The 15,667-nt window shown below is 41.0% G+C and overlaps 1 protein-coding gene across 4 annotated transcripts in view; it reads right to left on the bottom strand.

Annotated features, from left to right (window-relative positions):
* Positions 1 to 15,667, bottom strand: part of MAGI1 (membrane associated guanylate kinase, WW and PDZ domain containing 1) — a 356,176-nt gene that overhangs the window by 77,746 nt on the left and 262,763 nt on the right. For all 4 annotated transcript variants that reach the window (XM_075158690.1, XM_075158691.1, XM_075158692.1 and 1 more), the window contains exons 3-4: positions 13,158 to 13,277; positions 757 to 963 (exon numbers count right to left, since the gene is read on the bottom strand). In XM_075158690.1, the coding sequence (XP_075014791.1) occupies positions 757 to 963; positions 13,158 to 13,277 (327 nt within the window). The remainder of the gene's footprint in view (positions 1 to 756; positions 964 to 13,157; positions 13,278 to 15,667) is intronic.

Here is a 15,667-nt window from a genome sequence, read left to right as displayed (position 1 = left end):
AATACTCTAAGTGCTAACAAATACTAGGATTGCAGACATGACAAAGAGCTCTTCTCCCTCAGAGCTTCACAAACTTCCAGTTCATTTCTATGGAAACTCAACTCATCTCCAATAGTATTTTGCTCTGAATCTGCCTGCACAGCACTTGACTTCAGATTGCAAAAGTTTCCAGTGATCTTTCAGCTAATGCTCAAAGGTAGCTATGGTGGGATTGAGATCTCTGTTCAGCAGGACACAAGGCCTTCATAAAAATAAAGAGCTTGCACCCATGCTTCAGACCTCATTCCTGCAGCAAGCAGCCCTTGGTTTGCTGGAAGGTACCTTGGAGAAGAGGACCTAGTAATTGTACGTGATGGGTATCTCTAGATGCAAGGAAGGGGAAAGGACAGCAACATATTTTGGAAGGTGTAATAATTAATTTCAAATGTGTCCTGGTTGAGCCATTTCATACTGTTTATAACGACTGGAACTGTCAACCATAGCTCAACTCTTCCTTGAACTTTCTGCAACGAATGGATTTGAGCTTTTCCCCATTTTTTCTCATCAAGCTCAATCCCACAAGGCCTTTTTAGAAGACACAACTGTGCATGTGATTGTCCGCACCCAGACACCTGCCATCCCGGTGTCGTTGGTCAGTTCTGTCTGGGATTGACAGCTTTGCAGGAAACCCATTAAAAACAAAACCCCCAAAAATCTCCCTCCAAAAATCTCCCCCCATGTATCGTAACTGGATGGACTGTGATATTTTCATTTTACCTGTGAAGCTACTGCTCATTTCAGGTACATCATCCTCTTCCTCATTCTCTGTATGCACTATGCCAGCATTTTGCATATCATTGTAAGACTTGGTTCGCTTTGGAGTCGACTGCTTGGAGCCAGACTGCAGGTTTTGCAAAGCATCGGTGGAAGTCACTTTCCCACTGAGGGGCTGGCTGGGAGGCTTGGGCGTTCCATAATAGTTACCTAGGCAATAGAAACACATTTGCATCTTCAGAAGAGAGCAGTTTATAGCAGCAAGATTTCTATTGTATTTTCTTTTCAGTTCCATTAAAATCTCTTGTCTCTCCCCACAAGTAAGTAAGTAAATAAATAAACTAACACATGCACATGCCATTCCCATTTTTAGGGGGCATATTTCATCTCTAGAGCAGACACGGAAATATTTCTTGCCTTTTAAGTTATTCGTGTTGAATCTAAAAGGAGAAGCAATGGTTGCATTGTTTAGGTGCACTGAGCGTACAAGGGCTAAAACAAAAGGCAGTCATGGTGAATAGCAAAACTTCATCTTGTTACATCTGAATTTCAATTAGTAGTTTTTTTACATGTGTGCACCCACACAATGCTGTGGCAGATCTGGAGTGAGCCCTGCAGAAAATAAAAAATTCATGACTGCCATCAGCCAGATAAGTGATGAAAGGCTCGATGGCCTGCTTTAATACACAGGTTCTTTTAGGGTGGATGTTGCGTTTAAAAAGCAAAAACTATTCTCTCTCTAAAAGAAAACTTTGTCAAAGGAGAGAAAAGGAAAGGTACCACGTGGCACTGCTTTCTTCTAACAGGAAACTCAGCAGTTGGGTCAATTTGGGTAGAAGTGAACAACCAGACCTTAAAGCAAAACTTGAAGGGACAAAGATGCACCCACACTTACGCAAACACACAGCTCTTGGCAGCCATCACCAGATGTGATGCAAACAGTGCAAAGTGCTTGGCATACTTCGCTGTCATTTTATGTGACCGTGGAAGAAATACAGAATAAGTGCAGGTTCATTGATGCCAGAACCGCACAGAGGTATTTCACTGTTCCTGCTTCACTTCACCTCAAACACCACAGTGGTGCTTGACTTGCCCTGAAACACTCCACAGGAATCTCAGGTCTGGAATCGGTGTCCGCAGCACTGGGCATTATAGGAATTCAGGCCCGCTGCAAGGCGCATCTTTTACTTTTTATACAATGATCTGTGATATACAACAATTTTACATAAAACTCCTCAAATTTTTCCTTTCAAGAATTGTTATTAATTTTCATTTGCCACCTTCAGATTCCAACAGTGAACTTGAAAATTCTCCCTATACTCTCTGGCATGACAAAATACAAAGGATGCTCTCCCATATAGCTTTGTATAAACCCACATGGGGGTGCACACATACAGCTTCAACTGTGGCAGCAGCACAGAATTCTTCTCTAAAATATGCATGTACATTTGATTACATTCATCACCTATCTCCATAGCCTATGTATAACCTGAAAGCATTTTTCAATTTTTCAGTACGTAATTATGTTATATATTTAATATCCATTCCCCAGAAAGTGCACATGCCCCTTTATTACCCCTGTTACACTAGATGGAAACCACATGCCAAAAGCAGATTGTGCAAAGGCACTTTACAACCTCATCTGTGCTAAAAAAGATATTTTTTTCATTTATTTTTATACATATGCATGTGTATTTTTGCTGCAGAAGCCAACAACATCACTTATACACTGAGCTATGACACTGAGTTTAAAGTTAGCCAAGCAGCTCTGCATTGACCTGCCCCACTGCTGCATGCAGTAGTGCCACTCACCCAACGCATTTCATACTGTTCAGCCATCACACACGTGAGGTTCAAAATGACATATCTTCATTTCAGTTTGGAAGTACTAGTTGTTTAACTCATCTAAGCATCTAAGTCCCTTACAAACCCAAAGCTGCGTGTGTTGTCAGCTTTAGGGTAAGGCCACAGGGATCATGCATACCCCAGCACTCGCAGATCTCAGTCTGAGACTCTGGAAGGTCTCCGGATGTATCGGGAGCAAGGGACACCGGGAATCACCCTGGCTCAGGCTGGCAGAGTCCATCTGAGAAGACCAATTTGGACACACGTTGCTATCTTTCCCACTCACTGCCTTCCAAGAGGAGAAAAAGTCTTTCTTACAGAGCTGAGGCTGGAGAAGTCGGAGGAGCTCCTATCTCCGTGCTTTTAGAGCCGGAGTACTAGGACAGCAACACGTGCAGGTTTGTCTTAACAAGGTGTGTTTCAGCCTGTATACAACGTCGTGGATTCAGCTCCATAGGAGCAGCAACACTCCACGACGCTTTCATCTTCTGTTCATCATTTCAGAATCTTAAATGTACATTGATGCATAATTTATAGGGAGAAGGAAATTACTTCTTCTGGAAAGAGCGTCTAATGGGGATGGAGACTCCTCAAGCAGGTTGCAGTCACTGCTAGAGAAATGATTCTTATGCTCTATATACTGCAGGACTATTTTATACAAAAAGAGGAGAAATGGGGGAGATAGCAAAGGGAAAATACCAAAGCAGGTGGGCAGAAAAAGGATAATCAACCCTGCTCCCATCCTATCCTCTTCGGCATTTCTCCTGAAGAATGCTGCTTCTTTGAGGTTTGGGTTTTTTGGGGTTTGTTTGTTTGTTTTTCCTAACAAAATGTGTGTTTTCTAAGGATGTTAACTGCTAAGCAGAGAGATCCACGTGTGTGCCATATACATGAGAACAGTTTTTATTTATAGCACTGCACATTACTATTTTGTGCAAAATTTATTTCAGGTCTGTTGTAAATCGTTACATCTTTTTGCGATGGATGGAACAAAGTGAATGAAGGGGATATATAGATGTTCCTAGTGTGGATTTTTATTTCTCCTGGACAAGAACATAGATGTTACCATCCCTCCTCCAATTACAGAGAAATACATGACTATATCTTTGAGTTTTGTTCCTTTTCAGTTCCTCTAGCAACAAGCAAGGCTGGAGTTTCTAACAGTTCACTGAGACCTCTTCCTCAGTAGAAGAACAGGCTTCTCTAAAGTATTTCAGATTTGCTTACACCAAAATCATTAATCACTTTTCAAACAAACCATGGTTGTTGGTACTACTATTAGTGAATAATTATTTTCTACCAACACAGTGTGCTGTCTTAGAGGATTCCTGCAAGTATGTAGGAGCACATACAAAGAGCAAATATAAATTTGAAACTGAGCATGGCTCCGCATGTGTGGGTTTTGTTTTGCAGAATATGGGAAATGCAGCCCTTGGGGCTGAACTTTTCTTTTTCCTCCACAGAACGCAGATTCAGCCTGAGTCAGTATTCCAAAAAATCACAGCTCTTCCTTCAGATTCTCAGGAGGACATACAGGTTTGGGAAACAACCCAGCTCATGATGAAAAACTGCAAAAGAAAGGTCCAACCCAGCTTGCAGGTGACACGGAGAATGAGAGAAAATGGAAATACTCTCTTTTCCTCATGTTTGCTAGATGCAGTCAGACCTATTTCTCTTCTCTAAGAAGTTTTTTTTGAAGACATGGCATGTGGGCCCAGGTGTGGGGGCAGACACACCATTAGGAGGTTCCGGCACTTAAAATTATCATTGAAACTCATGTTTAATCCTAGAAATTAGAAAGAGAAAATATTTACCCTGTGACTCAGAAATCCAAACGTGCACCACTAACAACTGACAGTGAAAGAGTTTTAAAACACTCAGACTTGACATTATTTGTTTAAATTAAATCTGTCAATGTTTATGAAAAAACATACATTTAAAAATATGCTTTAACAGTGTTTTGTTAGCCACTTGTAAGCCTAAAGAAGGGGCTAACTTCATAGCCAGTGTAATTTGTATTGAATATCCAATCAGCTCTAATTATTAACAGCACGTTACATGTGCATACACAAGCATCTGTCATCCCAGAGGATCCCAAAACATTTTCTAAAGTCAGCACAGTAGTTATGGCAGGACTCCCTGGGGTGCAGAGCTCCCCCAACAGCTCAAGCGAAGCTCCGCAAAACTTCTGAAGACTGTGTCCCTAACGTGATGTCTCAAAGCGGGAAAGCAGCAGCCCATCTCCCAGATGAAGACGATTTCTTGATGAAGACAGCGGGAAAACCTCTACTTTTCTGTGGAAATGGCAGTTTTGAAGCAGCCAGCATGGCAGAAACGGCACTTTCCCATGTCTGATTCTATGGGAACCGGGCTCCTACGCTTTACCCTCTTCTCCATCACATTTGGATCCTGCCTACAGCAACCAAATTAATAGCTAATAACAATGCATTCACTCAGCAGATGCACATGCCATTAACTGAATTCCTGTCATCACCTTTCACTAACCTTTATTTTATTCAGTCCCTTGGTGCTTAAAGCTTATTTAACCATAACCAAAGTTTGACGGCAGCTTTTACATCCAAAACCATGACCTAATCCATGCACTCTAAAGCGCCACTCAGGAGAGTGCACGAAAATAACAATAATAATGAAAAAAACCAGAATAGCTATTTGGAATGAGTTGATTTCTTTTCATCTCCTTATCTGTAAGTGTCAGCAGCTTACACATTTTAGCATCAAGCACAGTAATTAGACTTTGGTAACAGCTAATCACAACAATAAGACAAGTTCTCATCATCATAACACTTCTTCCTCTGCCAATTCAAGCAGTGATCATAATCAATGAAAGCAATCTACAGCAGCCTCTACCCTGTCCTGCAGCTTACGAATTAAAGCAACGCTGTCAGCCAAGAGAACTTTCTTTTTACGTTTTAAAAGCCTAGTGATAATGGAAAACTTTTCTTGTATTTCAAAATGACACAACATTCTTATTAAATATTCCCCTGATGGGCAATAGATTCACAGACAACCTTAACTTTTTTACGTGACGTGGAATTTGAAATGTAGGTCACAAAAATACACCGATTAGCTACCCATAAGTAAAATAACTATGAATCTAACCCATAAAAACTTTTGTCAATCACCATTCCGTTCAATTTGAGTTGAAAGGACTCCATCCATCCAAGATACTGTTTCTAGAAATGCACAAGAACAGAGATACCAGCTAAAAGGGTCTAAAGTGGAATGGATAGGAAAGTAGGTGTTTCACCTTGCAGAGAGGGAAGATGAGACCACAGGGGTTGCTGGGGTGGGGACAGGGCAGCAGAGCTGACATGGAGAGGTGAAAGAAGGTGGAGGAGCTGCATGCAAGGTCAAGCACGAGCTTCAGCATTAATCCTAATGGTACAATGCCGATTGAAGACTGTGGTCCCAAACCATATATTTCAGTTATTTAATCCGCAGGCGGTGGCTTTGCGGTAGCTATTATCTTTTTTTGGGGGGAGGAGAATTTCTCTTGCTTTTTGGTGTGAAGAGATTAGGCCTGGGACTGGGAGTGCATTTGTCTCTCAGGAAAGTACTGAGCAGAGTACTCGCAGTTCTGAATTTACCGACGCCTACTGTGAGGCGTAATTTTGCAATTATAAAAAAACCCAAGAAACTCAAAAGCCTCTGTGTAGCACAGAGGACCCTGCGTCCATGAGAAGTGCATCTGATCTTCAAAGCTACCACTCTGTGTTAACAAGGACTCCATTAACAGCTCATGTTTTAAAAAGCAGTTCGTAGCTTACTGTATTGATGCAAACGGGTATTTTGGGAAAGAGACTTGGAGATAAGCAGCAAAATTAAGCAAGGCCTTGACACGAAGACTTTAAATGTAATTATTAATGTAATTGTTTTCTCTACTGAGATGCAGCTCTTCTCTGCATCGTACAAGAACCAAAACAATTGACCCTTAATTTTAGCAAAAGAGCCTCTGCTCATCTAATCCAGCAAGTGTGCTTCTGTCTGATTAGCACAGGATTAATTGATTCCTGGGAGCAGAGCTCCTGTACAGTGTTTTGTCTGTTCTCTTCCCAGATCACATTCTGCTACAGATTTCTACATTTAGATGACAGATCTGGCTGCTGTCTGTGGGATTCACCTAGCTGCAACTGCACATTGATTAGCAATTGCCTTGAGGAAATTCAGAGTATCCAGGCAACCGGGAGGCGGCCGCAGATACAGCATCTGGATCGGAAGCAAAACATAGGCAAGGAAAGAGATCTCAGAGAAATTAACCTGCAATATATGCAAATCCAATGTGCTTTAAATAGCAGATTCTCTGTCAATTTTTGCAGTTATTAATGGTGAGTTTAACTGAAAGATCAGTCTGGGTTTCTTGTTAAATTAGTTAAAATGTTACAATATGCACATTTCAATTTATGTCTGAAATTTAACATATACTCCAATTAGAGTCCTTAGGCAACGACAGCATAGCAGAAAATCACCTACAGATCAAATCAGTCTCATTTATTCTGATTTTTCCCATGTTGAGATATCACTAGGTATTGCCACATGCTATTGTTAACACTCATGTACAGCTGCGTCCAAGCACATTTTATGCATGGAAAATTTCTAACAAGCCAAAACAAAGCAAAGATACTTAAAGTAACACATAAGCAGTAAGATCTTGGTAGCATGGGGCATGAGATGGCTATGGAAGCTCAGCGTGTTTCCTGAACTCAGCTATATTAGAGCAACTGTTATATCCACATGCAAATAGATTAAAAAAAAAACCATAGGGAACATAAATAAGCATGTGCTTGTGCATGGTATATACAGAGAACACAGGAGAAGCAGCTGGAACACACCCTACCTAGGCACAAGGCTGTAGGAATCAAGAAAGCGTGATGTTCAGACACAGCAATATGCAACTCTTCTTCTTGCAAATACTGAAATATTTATATATATACTCCCACCATGAGGATGTGTCCCATTAACACCCTGCCTCTCCGGAAGGCCGTGGCATGTGTATGGCAGCTCGCAGCGCAGGGCGAGCTCTGCAGTGGAAGGGAAATGCCACGGCTTGCAGAGGCTGGGCTGCCTCCTGGAGCAGAAGGGAGCTGCAAAGGGAGCTGGATAACGTCAGCGAGGAATAGCCAATTCTAGAGACAGTCCCGAGCACATCCAGTACCCAGAAACAATGCCGAAATGTACCCGGCTGCCTTCAACACATCAGACTGTGATTAGAGAGTAAATAATGCCTTAAAATAACCTGAAATCTAACTTAGGAAAAAACCAACCAACTCATCCTTTATTGCTAGAGGTCTTTGGGAACAACCTCGTCCCTCAAGGTTTGTGTTCTAAGATGCATCAAGGAATAGTGAAAAGCAGGACTGCTAACGAACAATTTCAGACAGAGCTCACATTGGAAAACTTCTGATTGAAAATGCACAGAGAGAAGCCAATCAGGAATGCTACAGGAAATTCAAAACCACTCTAAAACTCTATCAGATATCTGAATATTTGCTTTTAGAGAGAGTTACTCAGCTACCACTTTAGCTGTTTGAAGAATGAAGCCTTGTTATCAGATGACACTTCAGTATAGCACCACTCATGCTTAACACTGATCGTGCACATCCACAAGAACATGTTGTGTTTTTTTCTTACTAGTGGTTTAAAAAAAAAAAATAAAAAAAAAAAAGAAAGCAAAGTATAAAAGCCAAAGATAGAACAGGAATCTTTCTGCAGTGCACAGATGTTAATAAGTGGATATTCGACATGATACATTATAATGGTGCTAAAGGAGCCATTATGATTTATTGAGTCAATCTGTAGTATGGAGACATTAATAAGCGGATCTTATCTTATTAAGCGGAACATGTTGTTCCGCTGCATGGGCATTCCCAGCATCTGCCACCCTTACTCGCCCAATCTTCCTGTCATGTTTTGCATGCCACAGACACAGCTCTCATTTCAAGGTTGTACCAAGTTGGCGAGACCCGCAGGCTGCAAAGACACCAGAAGAGCAGCAAAGAGAATCCAGCCATTTTTGCAGAAGCTGGGGGAGCAGGGCTGGTGCAAAGAAACCCAAGGAAAGCTAGCACATCAGATAAATTAGGCTAAAGGCATCTTGATTTGCAGCATGTTGCTGAACACACCTCTCTACTTCAGCTGAAATTCTAACTGCACTATTAAGGTAATTTATTACACTCATTAAGTACCACAATCGGAGACCCTGTCTACAGTAGCTAGTTTTATACACTTTAAAAATGTTAGCAAGTCACCCCATTACATCTTAGTCATGAGACTAATGCAGATTACTTATTACTTCTCTTGGCAATCACATAACACTTGTCCTGAGAATGAAAGATGATGCCTTGACAATAATACGCTATAATGTAATAACCCTTCACATGTTATGAAGTGCAGCACTTTTTCTTCTGAGGATCACTAAGTGCTGGGCAGGCATTCATTAATACAGCCTCACCAGACCCCGGTGACACAGCCATCCCCATTCAAAATTCAGCCACCACGCTAATGTCCCCATGTGTCTCTGCACAGCACCCATCTCCACTGCTGCATTCAGCACAGCCCTCTGAAATACCATTGCTTCTACCTCCCTACCTATCTCCCGCTTCTGCTCTCTCCCTCCCTGTAATAGCAGATAACTGCAGGCACAGGATATCTGCTGAAATATTAATGAAGAGAGAAGTAAGTGTTGTTTTAATATTCTCCAGGCCAGTAACCTGAAGTATAGAGCAGTTACCTGATCTGCCACTCAGCAGCGGGAGAAGAAATGGGAATAAAATCTAGAAGTTGCGGTTCTGCTCAAAACAGCCCTCCCTTGGGGTCCCTGTGAGAGCCCACAACTCAAATGCAGGAGTAATTGCTAAATAATTAGTAACCTACACAATTGCTTCCATGCATCCATCAGTATTTTATGCCCTGAAGGATCAGTCAATAAATGCCTGAGATTACAATTATCATGGTTTCCTATCCACCAGAAGGCCTAGATGAATGTGCAGTCCAAAAAGATTTTTCCTTCCTAATGAATATTGTCAAGGGGAATTACTTGGCTTGAGCGTGTTGCGTGCAGCTTTACCAGCATGCACATGGTGCAAAAAACGCCAAAACTGGTGCTTTGAGCAGGTCTTCCAGGATTTCAGCTCCAGCTCCTGGATTCATGGGATCAACATGTACCTTTCATTAGGGGAAAAAAGTAGTTTCTAGGATTTATGGTTAAAAAGCAGCATGTTAAAACTGGAACTGAGAACCTCGGGAATTAAGGCTTTCAAACATCCCCTCCCACCCGATCAGGGTTTTTGGAGCATTTTGGGTGCAGAACACACCAGGAAGGTCACAGGTGAGCAGAAAAGCAGCTGCCATGCCTGCTCTGCATTCACCAGGGTACGAATCAAAAACTGCCCAGAGGAACCTATTTGCAGCACAAAAGAGGAAATAATAATGACATTATGTAGCCCAGTAGGTAGGCAACACCTTTTTTGTCCTATTCAGCTTGCAGTTTCTCTCTTTGCGATTAGAGCACTTTCAAAATGCAGGTTTTTCTTTCAAAACCTGATACACTCTCCTACTCCTTTACGGTTTCCAACTGTTCTCTTCTGCTTGTTCTTTCTTCTTTCCAGATCAATAGTATCCATATCAGCATCAGTGTCCTGTGTATTACTCCTCTTCTGACGGCTCCCTATTTTCTAATCTTTCTCCCCAATTCTCTTCAGTAACTGTTACTAAACAAATGCTTGTGTTACGTCTTCTCCTGCAAGGTTTTTCCCAACAATAGTGCCAGTATCTGGGTGGCTTTATGCCTTCACGAGGCAAACATGTCATCCAGTAATGCCAAAACTTTATCTTGATCATTTGGGTCAGACTTCCGCTCCAGCTGCTGAAACATAGCACAGAAATACAGAGCATACATCCATCTCCCCCACACACCATATACAGATTCTTAGAAATTGAGGGCCAAAAGGCACCTCGGGACCACCCTGACCCCAAACCACTAGCCTGCTTGAGCTACATGAGCTTGTGGCTGCCGGGCACATGAAAACTTCCCCATTCAACATCACTACTCTCCATTTCATAGCATTGCCCTTCCTTCATCTCTAAATCACCTAATTACATTGTAATAAAAAGCGACCCTATCTTTGCAATTGTTTGATTCCTACTCAGTACAATAGGTAGCATTATTAATAATAAAAGCCATGCATTAAAGGTATTATTTTATTATTCTCCAGAGAGAAATAGATTATTTGCTTTTGTTGGGTTCCTTCCCTCTGGTTTAGAATAAGCCATCACTGTCAGGGTCAAAAATACAATCAACTTCATCACAGTAGTACATTAAAAAAACCAACCAACCAACCAAACAAACAAAAAAAAAACAAAAAAGGAGGCAGCAAAATACAGCATAAAATAAATGATAATTAAAGTAATCTAAGACTATAAAGCTGGGTAATAACAAAGATTTGGACATTAGAATTCTAACTTACTTTGTGGTCTGGGTTTTTTGGTGGATGGGTTTTTTTTAATAGACAAAATTGCTGATGATTGCAGCATTGAGACTGAATCACACCATCTTCCAAGATCTAATCAAGATCAACACTGTCTTGATCAACACTGTCTTGATCAATACAGTTGTAAAATAAGATTTCCAAAAAAAGTACAACAAAGCCATTAAAGAAATCTCGGAAGGCAGCAAAATCATTTCTTGAAGCTGTAAGTGAAAAATGAACTTTATTTATTTCACATTACAATCAAATAGTAATGTGTCTTGATGCATATGTGCACACATGCATCATCATTATTTGCTTTATTCTTATTGATTTTTCCTTCCATGGGCCAGCTCTCCAGAACCACTATGCACCAGCATCACTGATGTCAACGGGGAAAGAGGCTTCTCAGCACTTCTGACAAATTATTCCTTTAAAGCTCAGACACTTCTATCACCCACAGAAATGAAATACACATTAGACATGAGAAATCAACCTAATCTTCGGCAACTCAAAAGAACAACCCATGAAATCTAAACAGTTTAGCTGCTACTGCATATAATCACATAAGCAACGAAATGACCATGTTAGAACTGTCCCAGATGAGTACAGCATTTCCTGAAAACTAATTCCCAGCAAGTCCCAGGAGCCAACTTACAGACAGTTACCCATTTTGTCTTTCCAAGTGGAAAGGTCACCAGAACAAATACGATCAGGAAGTAATGGCGAGGCAGTTCAGCTGATCTATTTCGAGCACCATAACAAAGAAAACTAATTTAGTGTTATAATTAGAAACATAGAGAGGAAAAAGCTCTTTTTGGTGAAGTGCTGCTGCTGGAACGTTAGCATTGGTGCTGATGGAGCTAATCAGCTCAGAGAGGTGGAAGAGTGAAACCAAATTACACATTTAGCATCTTCATGCAAACCAGGCTTGACACTGCAATCGTCTGCAGTTGGGAATAAGTGCAAGGTTTAAAGGTGACCTTACAGGGAATTTTTAAAGAAGTAGACTAAACAAACACTGTATCAGGACTTTTTTTCAGAGCTTGAAAACCAAAACCAAAACCAAAATATTTTGTTCATATTCAATGACTACTTTTCAAAGACAAATATCAGCTATTTGTGTGTAGTTCATATTTTTAAATGTATTTCATGTTACTTATTAACGGCTGCAAGAATAAGGCTTTTTCAACTTCTCGTAATTATGACAAGATCCATTTAACTTCTTGCAAATGGAAATATGACATGAATGAACTGAAGTACACTGGAAAGACTTTCAAGCCTGTAATGTATTTCTTTTATTGTCTTCTCAAGAGGTACATTTGAATGTTCTCCAGCAGAAAAAAAAAGAAAAAAGAAAAAAAAAACCCACCCACCCCAAAAGGAGTTTTCAATTTAAAGGAGATATAGATTGCAGGTTTAGTTACACAAATCCTATTGTGTACCTAAATATGGCCAATTTGCCTTGCATTTTCTTGGAAGTCAAAGCTATCTTTTTCCTGCTGTCACCCTAGTGACATTTCAGTGCCCCTTGGCTGCCTCAGTGCTGTTGTTTGTAAAGCTGTGCTGTAAAAAGGATCAACACAATGACCCACATTAGAAGTAATTATCCAAGAATGAAGAAGAAAAAACCGGCCAAAAGCAGTGTATCATTTAGCTGCACAGTGAGACACAATTGGGTGATGAAGGATGTGTACTTAGGTAAGATGAAGGGAAAGAGAGACAGCAGGAGGGAAGAAAAAATGAACAAGGAGATGGGCTATAGCAGATACAAAGAAAAGATGCATTTTCATTCACTGCCAAGCTGTCTTCCCTCGGTATTTCTTTACCAGATTTCATATTGGATTTTCCTGGCCTACTGATGTTAATCTTTTGAGGTAGTTAACTTGAAGGAAAGACAAAAGCACAGCAATATTGGAATTCCCTCTCTCAGGGTACACAGAGAAAAGGGAAGTAGAGCACTACGATGGAAAGTGAGGTCCTAACTCGAGCTGGTTAACACGAGCAAGGGTGTTGCAAGTCTGGTGTCCTACCAGGGTTATTTGAAGTGCTTTTTCACTGCCCGTGGCTCCATACCTTCGTAAGTTCCTACTTCCAGAAGGGTCCCACTTCGCTCCAACTCCAGAAACTCCTCCACAGTCAGAAAGTTATAGTCCACACCAGGCACTTCTCCTTCTCTTGGAGGGCGGGTTGTGCCTGAAAGGAAAAATTAACACGTTAATATAGCTGTTTTCTTATCAAGAGTTAAAAGGGACAATAAAAAATTATCTTAAAGATCCAACAGTATCTGTAAATACAATTCAGTGAGCTACACAGAGAGTTGTGCCAAGAGTTCAGCTAAAAGTTAGGAGTCCACATAAAAACAAGACAAGACATAGATCACAGGTTGAGCTGGCGGTACCAGTAGTTCCACCCAACAACAATGTTTTTGATATTCCCAGAAAGACTCTCTGGCAAAGAAATCTCTCATATCACATGCAGAAACACAGCTGGAAGAGTCTGGTATCTGGGAATATGCCAGCAATTACCTTCTTGCCATTAGCACAGTCTCTCATACTTCAACTTCACTAAAATTGCAACCTGTATTCTCACATAAGGCAACTTCTAATTTCCATTATTTCTGTATCACTTTATCTCACCAAGTATTCTTTCACATTACAAAGATCTTTTCTCCCTTATCTCTTCTTAATATTTTACCTCTATTTATGCTATTATTTTTTACTCAGCATTAAAAAGTACCGTGAGACAGTTTTGATGCACCGTTCACACATGCTCGCTAAAGAGACAACCTGCACAGAAGTTCACCTATAAGCTCATTCCAGTTAAAGAAACACTTTTTCTTTTGAGTCATAATTCACACTGAATCTCTCTCTAGCACTTCACAATTTAAATACTACCCATGGAGAATGAGGCTCTGATCACTGCTACTCTGCCAGCTCTGAAACTTCTCCCTTCTGACCAATTTACAGCCCTTTGAAGCATGGTGCAAGATGAGTCATTTCATGACTTTTTGCTAAGATGGTTTGGGCCACTGCATTTTAGGTCACTGAGCACAGCTTAATTGATTAGAATCAATTTCTGTTCAATAGCCTTTATTTTCCATGACTCTGGAGGCTAGGAGATGGCTGAATTCTGTACATCTGAGATTAAATATAAATGACAAATTTACAGATGGTACAGAAAACTGAACTTTAGAAGAAAGAGCAGCGTTAGAGAGTTGGAGGTGTCCAAGGGCTGTGGCCACAACCAATCTGCTGGCTTGGGAATAACTTTAGAGATGTGGAAACCATACCTAACATTTAATGAAGCATGATTTCTCGCTTCTGTGGGACTCTTCCGGCCCCTGGGCAGTGACTTCTCAGTGCATACAATTTCTTAAACCCTCTATAAAAAGACTGAAGAAAGTATAAAGCTTCTGGAAACTAATTGGGAAGATTCCAGCTCTCAGAAGTTGAAAGAGCATAAATTTACCATGCCTGCATCTGGCAAATGTTTTCCTCAAGTGCCAGGGAAGCGGAAAGTCTGCTTATGCCCTATTCATCTGAGAGACTGTTCAAGAGGTCAGTCTTGACAGAGTGACACTCTTGAAAGACTATCACTGGATTAATTTCCTTGATAGACATCCACTTTCTCTAACATCCTCCATTTCTTGTTTCAAAATAGAAACTCGCTCTCTTTTTTTATTATTTACCATCAGCCTTCAGATAGTCTATAAATTCCCGTGCTTTTTCTATCATTCCTTCTCTTGGAGCTGTGTGAATGGGTGAAGGCAGGAGGAGGAAAACCAAAAAAGGGGATGGAAATTATGATGGATATCTTCACCCTACTAGCAGAATTACTCTTTCCTATTAGAAAGGATTCAATTTTGCATTCTTTGTATTCTTGAATCCTTACAGTAAGACTACAATGATTTTTACCACGTAGTTTGTAACAGAGGACAGATGTCTTTCACAGATCTAGACCAGAGAAATACTGGAACTGCACCACATGCCTCTCCCTTAGCATCTGCATTTCCATCTAAAGGCAGGCAGCGAGGCTGAGAGGGCAATGCAAGGAGCATGCAGGCACCCAGAATGAAGGGGCACAGCTTGGACACAGCACCTCCTCCCTGAGCACCAACATCGCTGTGAACGTTCAGGCTGTGAGGACCCTCTCCAGGGCATCGTGGCTCTTGACCCCTGCCAGGTTCCCCTAAACCAGGCCCACAAAGAGGTAAGGAGGAAGAATGGAAAGCTTCAGCAATAAGTATGTCCAAGGATGCGCTCGAGCTGTCCCATGCCTGGAGAACAATGGAAGTGAGAATTAGACTCTGTAGCGCCCCGCGTCCAATGCATCAGTCAAACATCACCCTGAGCCATGCTGCACGCCAGCCGAATGACAAAGATCACGACATACTTTTTCCCAGTAACTGACAACACACAAATCAGGGAACTTCGGGATTCATTTTACTTTATCTTTTAAAGCCGCCTTCTTTTCTTTATCTGTATCTTCCCACAGAGAGTATTTATTAATAATTTTTTTCCTTCTGAATTTTTATAGCAGTGAAATTGCAGTCAACAGTTTACTAGTGCTGGCTGCCTATTTGA

Source organism: Calonectris borealis, chromosome 10 (genome assembly GCF_964195595.1).
Source record: "Calonectris borealis chromosome 10, bCalBor7.hap1.2, whole genome shotgun sequence".
Lineage (NCBI taxonomy): Eukaryota > Metazoa > Chordata > Aves > Procellariiformes > Procellariidae > Calonectris > Calonectris borealis.
Note: the sequence above shows the minus strand (reverse complement) of the source record. Positions and strands in the feature narration are given on the sequence as shown.